We start from the raw sequence: 14,485 nt of genomic DNA on the forward strand, positions 1-14,485 counted from the left end.
CTGCGCGGTCGAAACGAGTGCACCACGAGAAGCATTGAGAAGAGTGTCGTTGATGAGTATAGATATGAAGCAAGAAGAAATTCGCCTGCGCAAGTCATGATACGCATTTATGAGATATAATACGCAGAGACGCTAGTTTGCCTCTTTGGCTACGTGAGCCACTGCCAGGGCGTCGTTGCACCTGCTCCTTGATCCGTAGTTTATTGTCGTTAACTGCTGCCTCGCGTCCAGGGGTGCCCATCTTTCCCGAGCTTGGCGTTCAGAAACGCCCGACTGAGCAGATTGTCGCGAACAATCTCATCCTTGTGAGCCTCCATCTCCTCGATGTCCCCTTGCGAGACCGCCTCATGTCAGAATAGTAACGAAATTTGGGAAGTGAGAAGGGGGACTCACAATTTACACTGAGTATGCCGCCACGCATCCATTCGGCGCGCGGAGTGGATAGGAAGAGCGTCCAGCTACCAGTGAGGCCGGGGCTGTCCTTAGCATACGGCTTCAACGAGTCGACCGTCATGCCCGTCTGGACAATACCCGGCATGAGCATGAAGACGCGGACGCCCTGCCGTTCGGCGTGCAGGTTCTCCATGATGCGGACAAAGGCCAGCTTGGACGCCGTGTAGCCCGCCATGCCCGGAAACACGTTGCCAATGGCGCCCGTCGTCATGCTGACGACGGTGCCGGCCCCGTCCGCCTGCGCGAGGAAGTGGTGCGTCACCAGGTACGACCCCAGCACGTTGACCTGGAAGTCGTTGAAGAACTTGGTGGGGTCGACGCTGCCGACGGGACCCGGTTCCAGACTGCCCGCGCTGTTGATGAGCACGTCGATCTTGCCGGCCGCCTCCTTGGCGGCCGCGAAGAGCACCGCAACCGAGGCTTCGTCGGTGATGTCGGCTCCCCGGGCGAATACTTCGGTTCCGGGCGGGGCGAGACTTTTGAGCTGCGCGGCGATATTCTCGAGCGCATCGATCTTACGACCAGTGATGACGACACCGGAGGCCCCCGCCACGACCCACGATTCGGCAATGACCTACATCTGTTGGTGACGGACGGAAATATTGAGCACATCCGGAATTGTACTTACCTTGGCTATGCGTCCCGTAACACCGGTAATGAGCACTGTCTTACCTTTCGCCGACAATTCTGGCCGAGTTGGCTCTAACAGCGGATAGACATCACGGCGGACTTGCTTCGTCAGCTGGTAGGGCAGGGTGAATGCATTAGGATCCGAGTAGTCCATTGTAGCTGAGGCTGTGTTCGGTGTTCTGTCTTCTTATCACGTGAACGAGTCTGTGACGTTTTGTTTTGCGGGCATGAGTGAGAGATAAATTGGCAACCAGCACGATGACACGCGAGTGATTCAAAAGCGGGGGAGAGTAAGCGCAAGCGAGGGCTTTGCATAGGGCTTTGGAATCTTCCCTTCAGCCGCTGTCAGCATTTAGGGCGGGTTTACTTTCAGAAGTTGACCCATCTTTTTGGTCTATGTGGACGGTATAAAGAATGGCTCGTCTCGAAGGATGAATGCAATGGAATCAGTACAGATCTGCGCGGCCCGAGTACCCAGAAAGCCCGGTAGCTGTCCCCTTTCTCGCGGTCCTTCAAAAGGTTCCGACGCAACCATGCGTGTTTGACCACCAGCCTCTAGAACCTGCCCCAACAGTTGGAGTCCATTTGATGGAATTGCTCGTGATGCGGCCAATGAAAGGTAGGTTCTGCCAGAGTGACGCCCCATAAGACCATTGGCATCGTCGAACGGAGGACCAAGTGGTTTGCCGTGCTTCCGGTCTCATAGTCTCACTCGTATAAGTCTGAGTCGTATGGATTTGCTTCGTATGGGTTTGTGTCGAACGGAGTTCTAGTAACATACACCTTGTCATTGTTAAGTTCAACGCAGCGAAGTTGTGGCAATCTCTGGCTAGAGATAAGCCCCTTCGCGGCCCTGTGGATCCAAGAATGCACATCGTACACGCAGTAGAGCAGAAGGCTTTTCAAAGAGCGCGGGAGAAGCGGCTCCAGACGCAAGTCCGGGCCGTCATTCACGTCCTCGCTCTCCTCGCTGTCGACGTCTTCGTCGTACGGGTTGGTCGGCACGCCGCGCTTGTTGCCGAGGAGGACGTCATGGGGCAGCGACAGGTATTGCAGGCGCTGCAAGCCGCTCAAATCCCCGATCGTGTCGCCCCAATCGCCCGTTTCGTACTCGGAACACTCCCGGCAGTCGAGATTTAGAAACTCCAAGTTGGATCCGTGCTCTCTGAGCGCGTTTCCGAAACCCTCCCAATCCAGCGCGCTCTCGCCGACATCCCAATCGGCCCAGCCAATACTCAGCTTCTGGAGAAGTGGGCAGGTGCGCAACAGGTCCAGGAGACCATCGGCCTCGACAAGCGAATAATCAAGAATGACATCTCGCACATTGCTTGACTTGGGCGGCGACAACGAGCCTCGAAGTGTTCTGCCGGTTGTCAACCTCGTGTTCAGGTCGACACAAACGCCGTGGAATCTTTCCAGTCGAGGTAGCAATAGCACGTCCTGGATAAGCCGCATCTGCAACGCCCCTCTGGTTTCGTCAGGCCATCGAATGCAGATCCCCTCCAACCGCGACAGTGGTCTCGACATAAATTCCGTCGCCGCCGGCACGGATATGGTTCCCGACGCCTGGATGTCTCGATCCCCCTCATTCTTCTTCTTCTCCTTCTCTTCTTCGCTATCTCGTGCCGCATCCCGAATGAGAGACGGCATCAGCGTGGCCATATTCGACATGGTGATGTCGAGGAACTCCAGTCCAGGCATGAGGGTGACCATGTACGCGCACCAGGCATCGTAGAACGCCCAGGAGAAGTCGGGCAGGTCGTCACCCAGCGCGGCGATCTGCTCCGCGAGCCGCGCCACCGCCGGCTGCCTAGGACGCGCCGCCGCCATCGCGCGTGCGGGGTTTCGCACGAGCACGGCGAACTCAACACGCGAGAGGCAGTCTTCCTCGACGTAGAGGGCCCGCACGTGGCGCGCGAGGTCGGGACGGCGTTGCAGGACAGCGAAGAGGCGACTCTGGGCCGCCGGGCGCGCCGCCGCTGGCACGCTGTGGTACAGGGCACGCTCGGCGAAGGCGCGGTGGCGCGACGAGACGCGGCAGAGGCGGGCCAGGGTGGCGAGGCATGCGCACTCCGACTCGGAGGGGAACCGGGACCCCCTGAGAAGGTAGTTGTCCCCCTCGAAGGAGGGGCGGAGGTAGTCGACGACAATCCGCCAGACAACGTCGGGTAGATCGTGCATGTTGGGTGGCGGGCTGAGAATGTTCTAAGGGCAGGAGGAGGGTGGGATTTGTGAATCTGTGTCGAAGTCGGTGGGAGATCAGGTCAGAGGTGAAACACGTTCTGAAATCTTACGTCAAGACGCGTTAGCTTTTTGACCAATCAGCAATTGGTCAACCGGCAACATGCATTCATAAGTACCTGGGTATAAATACAACCACGATGATCACGAATAAAAACATTGAGAACATATCTAAGTAAGAAATAAAGTACATTGTAGTACTGCCTTCCTACTTGGCGCTATCACATGTGGCGGTAATCAAAAGGGGCTACTCCTTTGCTAGTTCCTTTGCCATAGCGTCCATCCTCTCCATAGTCTCTTGCGCGATGCGCCTTGTGCCCTCCTCCAGCATCTCCATGGTAGATATCTCCTCGAATCGATTGCGCCAGTATGCCCAGCGCTCCAGACTGTAATAACCCCTCTTTGTGTCGAAGTTGCTGTGGTTGTCGTTGCTCATCTCTCCACCAGCCGCCGCCATCTCGTACATCTGTCGTGGGCAGTACTTGATCCATTGCGCCGCGGCGGGCACGATTGCGTCTAGCAATGTGATTTTATAGTTAGGATCTTCTTCTTCTTCCTCTTCTTCCTCAACACCGTCGTCTTCCTCCTCCTCCTGGACCCCCTCTTCCTCCTTGTCGCCCTCGTCTCCATCGCTGTACTCTGCGCTGTCTTCGTCGCTGTCCTCATCGCTATCATCGTCGCTAACCCAGGGGCCGTCAGGCGGCTCATAGGTTGGCGAATTCTCATCCCACGGCGTTCGCTCCAAAGCCCAACGCATAAGACGCCCCCCACGATCGCGTTGGAGGAGCAGGATATTGACGTCTCCAGATTGTGCAGTGAGCTTGGCCAGGAAGGTGTTATAATTCACGAACGCTTTGCGGTTCTTCCCTCGGTCGGGGTCTTTTTCACTGTAGTCCGAAACTACACCAATTCGATGGACTATGTGATTAGAAAGCACTTCACAATAATCCGCATCTTAGCGAAAAGAGAAGGGAAATCTCACAACAGTTGTCCACTTCAGTCCAGTACATGCTGGCCCCAGGCAAGTCGAAGAAAAAAGGGTCAGGAACCCCCCCTCAGTCCCTTTCCATCAGGCAGGCGCTGCAGTGCTAGAACCAAGGCGACGAGCTTGTCGTTCTGCGAGGTCAGTTCTTCGACGGCGCTGTGGATAATGACCCATAGTCTATCTACGCGGGACTCATCCCAGGGTTTGATGTATGGCTTCGCGATGCGAGTTGCGATTTGTGACAGGCCGTCTGCATCCGGGGAGGAGGTGACGAATAGATCTCTAAACGCAGCCAATTGCTCCTCATTTGGGGGAAGGTGGGATTGCCTTTGGGCAGCAATCCATGTTTCAATCGTAGGCTCTGATTGAGTGGACATGCCTGGTTGCCGATTGGCGCCCAGTTTCTATTGATTCTGGTGAGGTTTGATAGATGTTGGTGGACGCTTTGGATGAATGAAAGAGAAAACTGAGGTGCTATGTAGGTTGAATTGTGTGAAAGGAGGCTATGCCAAGGGTTGGAGGACAGTGTTGGTCATTTCCATTTAGGGGCTGTGCTCATGGTCACAGCACTCCTATTCGCTGCCACTCCAGTTGTTGGCAAAGACATACTCAGCCACAATGTACCCTTTCCCAGATAAGCACCACACCTCCGAAGATCCTCAGAGATGACAAACCTAGCAATGCATTGCAAAAACGTGCTAATCTACATCCATCCGAGCAATTTCTCCTTGGGCAGATTTTATGAGTATTGAGGTATTGTAGGCCAGCCTATTCGTCCCCGTTGGGCATGCGCAGACATGGACAACCCCTGAATTTGTGCCTTGGTAGCTTCGCCTCGGTGGTAAGTGGGCAATGTCAACTCCAAACACCCGATAAGGAGTGGCAGCGCTCACCCGACTCCTACTCACCCTACGTTCATATGGCTCAATGGTCCCGGTCAATATCATGCAGGTTGGACGTTTCTCATTTTGAGTCCAGAACATGGGGTATTCAGACATATACGCTATACTAGTCTTTTCAATTAACCCCCATCTCGGTTTATGACACCACAGATTAGCGGAGAGGTACGTAGGGAGCTGGATCTAATAGGCGTTTGAAATAAATACCTATTCATGAAATGCACTCATCATAACGTGTCAGCTGCAGGAATAAAGTCTCGGAGGGATTTGGCAATTTGTTACTTGAAGAGTACGGAGGGATCGTTGCAGAAAACAGACAGTCATGAAGGTCGTCCGGAACATTCCAAAAATAACAACCAAAGGATAAGAAACCAACAAGGGCATTGGCGACGCATGTCAGACTCGCTTAATTGAAATGAAATTTATGAGAGGTTTAACAGGTCACGGTTAGAGAGGAACAGAAAAACATAAATATGCAATCGCCGAGTACAAATCGGGGGCAGACTTTACTTTAAGCTTGAAATTCATCTCTCACTCATCACGGAATAAAATAATTCAGCAATTCGCTACCTTACTACCGATTTGTCTCTTTACACATGTAGAAGAAAAGCCCTACACCATCTTGTATAAACTCCAGATGATTTCCCCACGTACTTTGATCACCACCGTCCTCGCACTGGCATCCATGGTCAGCGCCAACCCGCTATCCGACGTCGACGACCTTGCAATACCCGAGGTCTCTTCCTCCAACAACGCCGACGCTGGGGCCTCGGAGCTGCTCAGCCGAGCCGCGTCCAAGTACGCCTGCCCGGCCGCCATGAACGGCCCGGGTTACAACTGGCCGGCGCACACCTTCAGCAGCAGGCAGGCCGAGGCGGCCCTGAAGACGGCGGAGAGGTACCAGCAACGCAAGGGCATGTCCTGGAAGCCGAAATCTGTCGACTACCCGCACTTCTACAAGGACTTTGAGAAGTTCGACTTCCAGTGCGGCAAGAACAAGGCCGAGTTCCCAATCCAGATGGACGGCAAGGTCGCCGTCGCGGGCACGCCCGACGTCAGACAGGTGCCAGACCGCATCATCTACGAATACACCTGGCTTAAGGTGGGCAGGAACAAGAGCCTCAAAACCAGGATATGCGGCGTCATACGCCATGGCCCCGGTAACTTCGTTAACTGCCCGGCAAAGTAGATGACGGCGGAAAAATGATCCAACGGACAATTAACGTCCTCGAAAATTTATATATTTACTTTATTAGTTTCCAACAATATGACGTCTATTAGATATAAGGGGCATATAGGCGGAGGAGATAGGGGTTGTATATAGGGGTTGTAGATAGGGGTCGAATTGTGTTACTTTCCTTTTGGTAGGCTTTTTTATTAGATTATTTGTTTAGCCTTCTGTACTTTCTGCATCCAGTCAGTATTATATTCAATTTATCTTGAAAATTGACATTTGTTTAGAGGACAACTACGAACGCCTTTCCGGAGGCCGGGCTATCCACCGTATTAGATGTGACTTTCCAGAGATGGTCTGCCCAGACTACGTTCCAAAATCTTTGGTGTACTATGTATAAAACATCTTTTTATTGTAGCCCAAAATTGACCCCTAGCAAAGAAATAGACAGCAGAAAAGGTAAAACATGAGATGACCAAGAAACCTTACGCCCTTTCCAATCCAACACAGGCAGGGACACGCCGTCTCACTGAATTCAGCCAGAAATTTTCAACCCAAACTCCATCGACTAGGTAATCCATAGCTTCTTCAGCCCGCATTAGTTCTCATTTTCAATATCTTGAAGTTGCAACGTATGTAACGGAGAAATTCCTTGGCGATCTTGGAATGTCTCTAGCTGTTATTTACAAACGTCGTCAACTCTATTGCGTCTGGGTTGCGAGTGGGAAATTGCGAGTGCTCGTCGAGTCGCGACGCCGGACTTACGAGCGGAACTTCGTCGTCTTGCCCAAGAGAGCTCTCATAGGGGGTCTGTATACCGGACGAGTCCTGTGCTGTGCTTTCTGGCGCATTCTCTTCCAGTGCAGCCGTGGCACTGATACTCCGGGCCAGCATGGGGTGCTTGGGGTCCGAGATGTCGAATGGGGCCAGTAGATCATCCAAGTCCGTGGTGGGAATGGTCTCGTCGCAGCGACTCCAGTTTCCATGCCCGAGCTGGTCCTGCGCGACGCGGTGGAGCTGGATCGACGTGTCTCCTTCCCACTCGAGGTAGGCGTACTTGCTGTACCGCTCGCGCTTTTGCAAAAGGCGAAGGAAAGGTGGGATGGCAAAGGACATGAAGATGATGAGCGCGCCCATGCCGTATGTGAACGCAAGGCCGAAGATGCTGAAAGAGGAGTGTTGGGCACTGCGAATCTTCTGTTGACGTAAGTTAGCCTACGATCCACAATTTCAATCAATAGGGGTTTCGAGGGTTGAAGCTACCTGATTGCGACAAATGTCCCATTCGTATTTGTTCTCTGGCTTGACGGTTCCGGGCAGCCCCGATCCCTCAGCTGTGTCGACAAATGTGGCTTGGAATGTGGCCAGAACGATATGCCACCAACGAGTAACATCAAGGTGCCATTGGTTCTTTTGAATACCTGATAACAACCCAGTTTGGACAAGTTTTTGGGATGCAAGCGATGTTGGGCCCAATGCACCAATGATAATTGCAAGATTGGGGGTTTCGTTAAGTAGGTTGTAGTACGCCCATAAGAGAAGAGACCCGAGTTTATTATCTGATCTCGACCTGTCAGGTTCCAAATCTTTATCAGTCAGATTGAACCACGGGGCAGCACTATAGATAGAATCCTTGCTACCCTCTAGATTACCGCATTGGCCCCGGGATGGATCCCTGCACCATTGGTATTGAAGGATGCATCCAAGAGGTGTTGCGGCCTCTTCTGGGCGATATACCTTTTGTCCAGTGGTATAGTCGGTTCTTGAAAGGTCTCCATCCGAAACTGTAGCCCGATACCAATCGTCATCAGTATGCGAGGAGAAGTGAACCCCGTTACCCGAGAGGAAACAGAGTGATACATCCCCGTCACGCGTGATAATATCAGAATCTGGAACGAAGTTGGAAGTGCTTTCGTCGAACGATCCTTGAAATGTAGTGAACTCCCTGGTTCTGTACCCTATTCGTCAGCTTCGATTCAGTCTCTACACAGATGTATGTCATGGCCTTATTACGCATGCAATATTCATACAGGAAGGATAACCTTTTGGGAAAGCATGGGATCGTACGTGAGTAGAAAATTGATGTTATTAGTAAGACCCAGGTGTTGAGTCGAATACTGGGTCTCAATATCTGGGACGATATGAGTGTAATTGAATTGGCCGCTACCCTTAATCTGCTGTCCGTAGTTGTAAGTGGTAAAATTTCGGTTGGACACAGTTATGTTGTGGATGCGTCCTTCTGTGACCAATGGAGCACACTATCAAGATTATATCCGTGTGTCAGCCCCTTGCCACACTTGAATCTTGATTCGAGTAGGCCTGCAGAATAAAGTGCGATGCATTTTTGAACTTGATAGGAACATGATTGGGATCGGAAGGACGGAAAGGGTGTTCTAGTAGGTACCGGACCTTTAATGAGTGATCCGTAAAGGGGTTGGAGTACTGACTTGCATAACATGCCGAAAAGTGAAGGAGGTATCCCGAGGAGAGTTCAGGCCGAACATATCGTTACTGTTCAAATGCCCAGTATCGAAGCGTATGTTAGAGTGATTACGTCTGCAGAGTTGATTCTCGAAAGGGCAAGAGGCATTGTAATCCATTGTCGTCGTTGGTATGGTACCAGTGACGAACTTGTCGCACTCGACGAGACCTGAGCTCTGGTTCGTATAACACTGTTGCTCGTAGCTTGCCATGTTGTATACGAAGGTCGATGCGTAAGACATGTACCGGCTTATCACGCTCTGGTTTGTGGTGTGCATCAAATACGATGTTCGGCAATTGTTTCCTTTAAGGAGGACCTCGCCTGTCATGGATATCTGCGACGAGAAACCGCCTGCCACTGTAAATGCGACGATGGATAGGAATACGAAAAGGGCTACAGGTAAAATTCGTACCCATGCCCGCCTAGATGCGCCTCGCCACGCCCACATCAGCTCGGCGAATGAGAAGAGTCCAGACTCAAGTGACGTTGAATTGCGTAGTACAATCTGCCGTTGATTATGGATTGTATCTCGCGGGTCGGACGTAGAGTAGCATTGATGAAACAGGATTGCGAAGATTCGCCAGAATCGGGAGGCAACAAATGGTATGAATAACGCAGTGAATGCGATGAGGAGATTGCCTTGTTCCCGTGTCAGTGTCAAGGTTGCACCCATGACCGCCGAACCTCGAGACCAATTTGTCCAGGCGCCCAAATAGACCTGTGCGTTTTGGTCCATATTGTATGTATCACTGATTCTCAAATAATCGAAATTCGGAAGTTGGGAGTGAAAAGGACATATTGGACTATGTTCGAGTAAATCAAGCAACATAAGTAGGGAAGAGACATGGGATGGCTATACGTACATATTGACATTCGGTTTCATTGAGAATGATGTTTTTTGATTACAGGCGGTAGCATACCACACGTTACTGACCCCCAACCTAAGCTGCACCTGAAAGGGGTATGGGTAGTACATCACTCAACACAGCTGGAAACTAGCCACCCATCCTTGACACGACGAGATGTAAGCAAATCAATTGACCGAGTGGAAATCTTAGATAAGCCAAGCAATTATTGGTTGCTCTTAGTGTTTTGGGAGTGGCAAACTGCATGAAAGCCTGGCTTATCTATAGCTGCCGCTCAACACCACCACGTCCAGCCCGACTTCGCCAATTCGCCTTATGCCCCCAACCAACATTCTCTCGGCGATGGCCGAGAGACCTATGATGATCGATTGGCTTTGAACAAAGCAGAATCCGAGAAGCAAGTAGCACAATGCGCCGATCTTCATACCGAGTCTGAAAGAAGCATTGTCAGGGCCATGATTAGAATTGATTCGGTGAACTTATAGAGGGTGCGCTCATCTAGACTGCAGGTAGTTCCATTACCGCATGCTTAGCTCATGTAGGCCCGATAACACCGCCAAAAGACGGGTTACTACTCAGCGCTGTGGGAATTGAACTCAATCTTGACTTGACTAGGACTGCACTCTGTAGCCTGGCCCGTCAGATCCCGTGCTTTCGTCGATGCTATCAACTTTCTAGTCATCCGAGCTACTCTACTCTGAACTCAACTCTAACTCAAGGCTATGCAGAAGCAAGAGTGTACATATATTTTCGGGAGGGCAAACACAGCCAACTAGCGAGGGCAGTCAAGCCATGAGCGCCCAGGCGTTGGCAGCTTTGAACGCTAATGCAAACCCCTCGGTGGATTGCACTGCAACAGCCCTCTCGGTTTTCAACTGCCAAGGTACAACTCGACGCGCAAGACAATTACGAGCCTCAATGTGCCTTATTCAATCGAGTCCAACTCCTATCATGCGCTATCTACTTCAGCGACAGTTCCGACGAATGTACGACCCCGGAACTGACTAATGATCGAGGCTCTGGCTGATATTTGATATGCGTAATGCAGAGAGGGCAGGGATGCGAATCCTTCCACTTGTCCCATAGCAGTTTAGGGCGTGGAAAATGGCGGGGTTTCTTGATGAGGTAATCGAGTTTATTCAAACGCAGGTCAAACTAAACTGGTGCTACCAACTTGATCGCCGAGTATCCAAGAGCAGAAATAGACAATCGATTCCCAGCAGTCTATCGGAGTCCCTTCCAAGTTCAGGACGGGCGACTTGCGCACCCGGATCGACCCAGTCTCCGCATCCACGTAGCCTTGAACGATGCGCAGACCAAAGCCGAACCCAGTGAAGATGGTGATCTATGACGGTGATTAGTCAAGTCTGCAATTGGGCGAGTAGGTGGACTTTAGGACGCCATCACATACTGGGTAAATACGGTGGAATTGGTCACTGCTCTTGAGCCGGGCTAGTGTCCATATCATCAAAGACCAGACTTCACTGACAGAGAGGGCATCCTCCTCGAGAGGGGCCATGTCCCAGACGTAGCACATCTGGTGTGGCTTGGAGCGGTCGGGCCCGCAGTAGCTTGGGTGAAGGCAGAATGCGGCCCTGGCATTGTGGCGAGAATATTCATCGAGGCTCGGACTGTGAGTGAGATGTCAATAATCTGTGCTTGGCTCATGTGACGTCGCCATGTCTAGACTTACAGGCCAGTCTGTAGCTTATCTTTGTAGTTGTCGTATTCAAACAGCCCTCTTGTTCTCTTCTCGTCCTCCGTATTCTTTCCGAAAGGCTCGTACTCTATATGGCCCTCCAAGATCATGAAGAGGGTCTGGCGTATAAACCGGGCCTTGTGGAAGTTGTTTAGTTCTAAGTCATTAGTCATAGGGCCGTGACTCATAAGCCATGGCTGGGTCCGAAGGAGCGCCTCATCCATTTGTTGGTACGGGAGGGGCTGAACGAAAGGCTGGGTTCCGTCGCCCGGCGTGCCATTTCGCAGGTCTAGAGTGGTGCATGAGATGCTCAAACTTGCAATATCTTGAGCAGAAAGGTGCCAGGAGCCAAGTGAATGGAGGCGAGGAAGTGTATTCACAAAGATGGCGTGGAAAGTGGGCCATTGGGGGTGCTTCGTGCCTGGATGTTCTCGACGGCCTCTTTTGGATTTAGGTGGTCTTGGCGATGCTGCTGTAGCCATTTCGGACGACAACGACGATGGAGGAAGAGATTGTGGTGTAGAAATGAACTGCGGCAGGCAGCAGTCATGCCAGGTGGGCTTGTTGTTTACAGGCGGTGTGTATGCGGTTTAGTGGCTCGCATGGGTCTCTCTTGACGTATAAACGCGCAACACGGGCTTCGTCAGTGGCAAATGCTACCCGTGGCATGGCCAGACCAGATAACAACTTCAATTGCAGTCTCTTTGATAGAGTTTGGTTATTTTCTCACGACTGCATACATGGTAGAGATTGGTAGTTTGTTCACTTCTTGTATCTGTTTCAGAGGCAAAGTGCCATTATGTCCAGGGGCAACACTAGCTAGCCTATCATGGCCCGAAATATAGAGGGTTTCGGGCCAGATTACTCCAATTGATCAAAGCCTAGACCTAATTCTTCTCGTAACTCTTTGGAACTACACACGAGACACCGATCACGCCATCGGCGTCGACATTGGCCAAACAGTGAGTCACGCCGCCATCCTCGACGATCTCGTCCAAGTTCTGCAGGTACGCGTCGACCAACGGACCGCGCACCTGCTCATCCACCTCGGCGACGAGACTGCGCGCCCCGAGCTCTTGCACGTAGCCGCGGGCCAGCGCTGCACACAGCGAGTAGCCCTTTCGGATGCTGAGGTCCACGTTGCCGACGAGACGGTCCCGCGCCTCGTCGTTGAAGATCTGCACGGGCAGCGTCGCCTCGCGCCCGAAGTCGGCCACGTACTTGTCCGCGACGACCGCCTGCTCGATGGGCGAGAATGTGAGGAAGGGCACCCACATGGTCACGCGACCGGTTATGGGGGCCTGAGGTGGGAGGGAAAATTAGTACGTTAGATGGGCGTCATGTGATTCGCATATCCGCGAGATGGGTTTGCGGGGAAGAAGAGCTCACCCCGAATCTACCCTCGGACTCCTTTCTGATCTGCTTACTGAGGATTTCAATAAGTTTCTCAGTATCACGCATTTTCTTAGAATCCCAAATGACAGTCTTGTTTCTTTTGCAGAATGTGTGGATCGTATTGTCGAAGGCATTGGTAGCAAGAATCCATATGGTCTTGCTACAGTCTACCGAGCTGAGATTTCGACGGTCCTGGCAGGATCCTAAAATAATGATAAAATTGTCAATATCAGGCTTGACATCACCGAAATATTCTATACATACCCTCTTGGAATGGAATGAGCAAGGCTCGCCGGATGTCGTCACCGGTCTTCTCGAACTCATCAAGAAATACTACACTACGCCGACCGCTGTTGCTAGCGAGAAAGTTATTGAGTGGCGAACCTTGATCAGAGCCTATATAAGGTGCTCTGGGCCCAAACAGGTCCGTTTCGTACTGGATTGCGGTGCAGTCTACCGTGTGGAAAGGTAGACTCAGGAGGTTACCAAAGTTCTTGGCCAACTCCGTCTTGCCGTGCCCGCTTGGCCCAGCGAACATCATGACAATGGGTCGCTTCGTGGGCATAGCGAGGTTTCTACATCAAGCTAGTCAGCATCATGGCAATATCAGAAGAAAGGGATATACATAACGTCTGGGGGAAAACATACCGTAACATAGTGTTGATCAGGAAGATCGATGCAGTGGTTTGTCCAATGAGATAGTATGGAAGACCTAGTATATCCTCCGATCTGCGCATCTCAGCCACTTGCTTCTGTGCGCCACTGTAGCCCTTGAGCAGTGATGACAGGTGCAGGTGGTATCTGGTCGTGAAACAGAAGTTCAAGGTCTGGCTCAGGTTGAGCAGGGCATGAGGAGTACACCATAGCTTGTTGGCGTCCTCAAGGTCTGCGAGGTCGGCCTCCAATGGACCGCTTTCTGGCAAATCCTGTTCCAGTGGGTCATAAAAGACTCGGGGTATCACATCGACAGATGCCCCGAGACTGAGCAGCGTGGCCACGGCGAGTCTCGTATCATCCCGGAAGCTCCCTCCGATGGCAATCGCGTAGCCCAGCAGAGGCACACGCAAGGTACCATAGGTGGCATTCACGTCACCACCATGCCGCGCCCACAGCCGGATCAAATCAGGATTCCGAGTCTCTACCACGTAGAAGAAGGCGGGGAAACCTTGAACCGACTCGTTGATCAGACGCTTGAGCTCGCTCCCATCGCCTCGTCGGTGGTAAGCCAGGTAGTTGCGGATGCGCTCCACGGACTCGCCGGCTTGGATCGCGCCCACCAAATCGGTCAACGAGAATCGGTCAGATCCATCTGGCTGTACGTTCTGTAGAGAGGGACTCGGCTTGGGGATACGCGGCAATTCGAAATTCCAATCCTCATCATCGATGTCGCTCTCTTCGTCGTTCGTCACATCAATAATATCACCCCATTCATCTACCATGTTCTCAGTTGTTGTATTAGGTTGCACCACCTTAGACATAGGGTTCGTTGGTGGCGAAACGCGTTTCCAAAATTCTTCTCGGCTCAATGTTTTCACTGAGGCAGCCTACACTCGTTAGTCAAGTCGTATTGGCTCTTCGTGCTGGCTTGGGACATACCAGCTGTTTGTAAGAAGAAATAGCCTTCGGAACGCTACCGCCGTTATCCTATAATTTAGTTGGTT

At 51.9% G+C, this 14,485-nt stretch overlaps 7 protein-coding genes across 7 annotated transcripts; 1 reads left to right on the forward strand and 6 right to left on the reverse strand.

The window, feature by feature from the left end:
- Window positions 1-209: 209 nt before the first annotated feature.
- PG998_011640 (uncharacterized protein) lies at window positions 210-1,237 on the reverse strand (the record flags this gene model as incomplete). Its single annotated transcript, XM_066878456.1, has 3 exons — window positions 210-344; window positions 401-1,027; window positions 1,082-1,237. 3 exons carry the CDS (start codon window positions 1,235-1,237, stop codon window positions 210-212), a joined length of 918 nt encoding a protein of 305 aa, XP_066727510.1.
- Window positions 1,238-1,791: 554 nt separating this feature from the next.
- Window positions 1,792-3,264, reverse strand: PG998_011641 (uncharacterized protein; the record flags this gene model as incomplete). The annotated part of the gene is made up of 1 exon (XM_066878457.1): window positions 1,792-3,264. One exon carries the CDS (start codon window positions 3,262-3,264, stop codon window positions 1,792-1,794), a length of 1,473 nt encoding a protein of 490 aa, XP_066727511.1.
- Window positions 3,265-3,571: 307 nt separating this feature from the next.
- PG998_011642 (uncharacterized protein) lies at window positions 3,572-4,686 on the reverse strand (the record flags this gene model as incomplete). The annotated part of the gene is made up of 2 exons (XM_066878458.1): window positions 3,572-4,242; window positions 4,374-4,686. 2 exons carry the CDS (start codon window positions 4,684-4,686, stop codon window positions 3,572-3,574), a joined length of 984 nt encoding a protein of 327 aa, XP_066727512.1.
- A 1,207-nt stretch (window positions 4,687-5,893) lies between these two features.
- Window positions 5,894-6,397, forward strand: PG998_011643 (uncharacterized protein; the record flags this gene model as incomplete). Its single annotated transcript, XM_066878459.1, has 1 exon — window positions 5,894-6,397. One exon carries the CDS (start codon window positions 5,894-5,896, stop codon window positions 6,395-6,397), a length of 504 nt encoding a protein of 167 aa, XP_066727513.1.
- Window positions 6,398-7,054: 657 nt separating this feature from the next.
- PG998_011644 (uncharacterized protein) lies at window positions 7,055-9,600 on the reverse strand (the record flags this gene model as incomplete). Its single annotated transcript, XM_066878460.1, has 4 exons — window positions 7,055-7,579; window positions 7,646-8,333; window positions 8,450-8,640; window positions 8,830-9,600. 4 exons carry the CDS (start codon window positions 9,598-9,600, stop codon window positions 7,055-7,057), a joined length of 2,175 nt encoding a protein of 724 aa, XP_066727514.1.
- A 1,280-nt stretch (window positions 9,601-10,880) lies between these two features.
- Window positions 10,881-11,653, reverse strand: PG998_011645 (uncharacterized protein; the record flags this gene model as incomplete). The annotated part of the gene is made up of 3 exons (XM_066878461.1): window positions 10,881-11,075; window positions 11,142-11,361; window positions 11,424-11,653. 3 exons carry the CDS (start codon window positions 11,651-11,653, stop codon window positions 10,881-10,883), a joined length of 645 nt encoding a protein of 214 aa, XP_066727515.1.
- A 663-nt stretch (window positions 11,654-12,316) lies between these two features.
- Window positions 12,317-14,263, reverse strand: PG998_011646 (ATPase- aaa-2; the record flags this gene model as incomplete). Its single annotated transcript, XM_066878462.1, has 4 exons — window positions 12,317-12,730; window positions 12,819-13,027; window positions 13,089-13,399; window positions 13,473-14,263. 4 exons carry the CDS (start codon window positions 14,261-14,263, stop codon window positions 12,317-12,319), a joined length of 1,725 nt encoding a protein of 574 aa, XP_066727516.1.
- Between the last annotated feature and the right edge of the window lie 222 nt (window positions 14,264-14,485).

The sequence above is a fragment of the Apiospora kogelbergensis genome (genome assembly GCF_038363985.1).
Source record: "Apiospora kogelbergensis strain CBS 113332 chromosome Unknown utg000007l_segment0_segment0, whole genome shotgun sequence".
NCBI classification, from domain to species: Eukaryota; Fungi; Ascomycota; class Sordariomycetes; order Amphisphaeriales; family Apiosporaceae; genus Apiospora; species Apiospora kogelbergensis.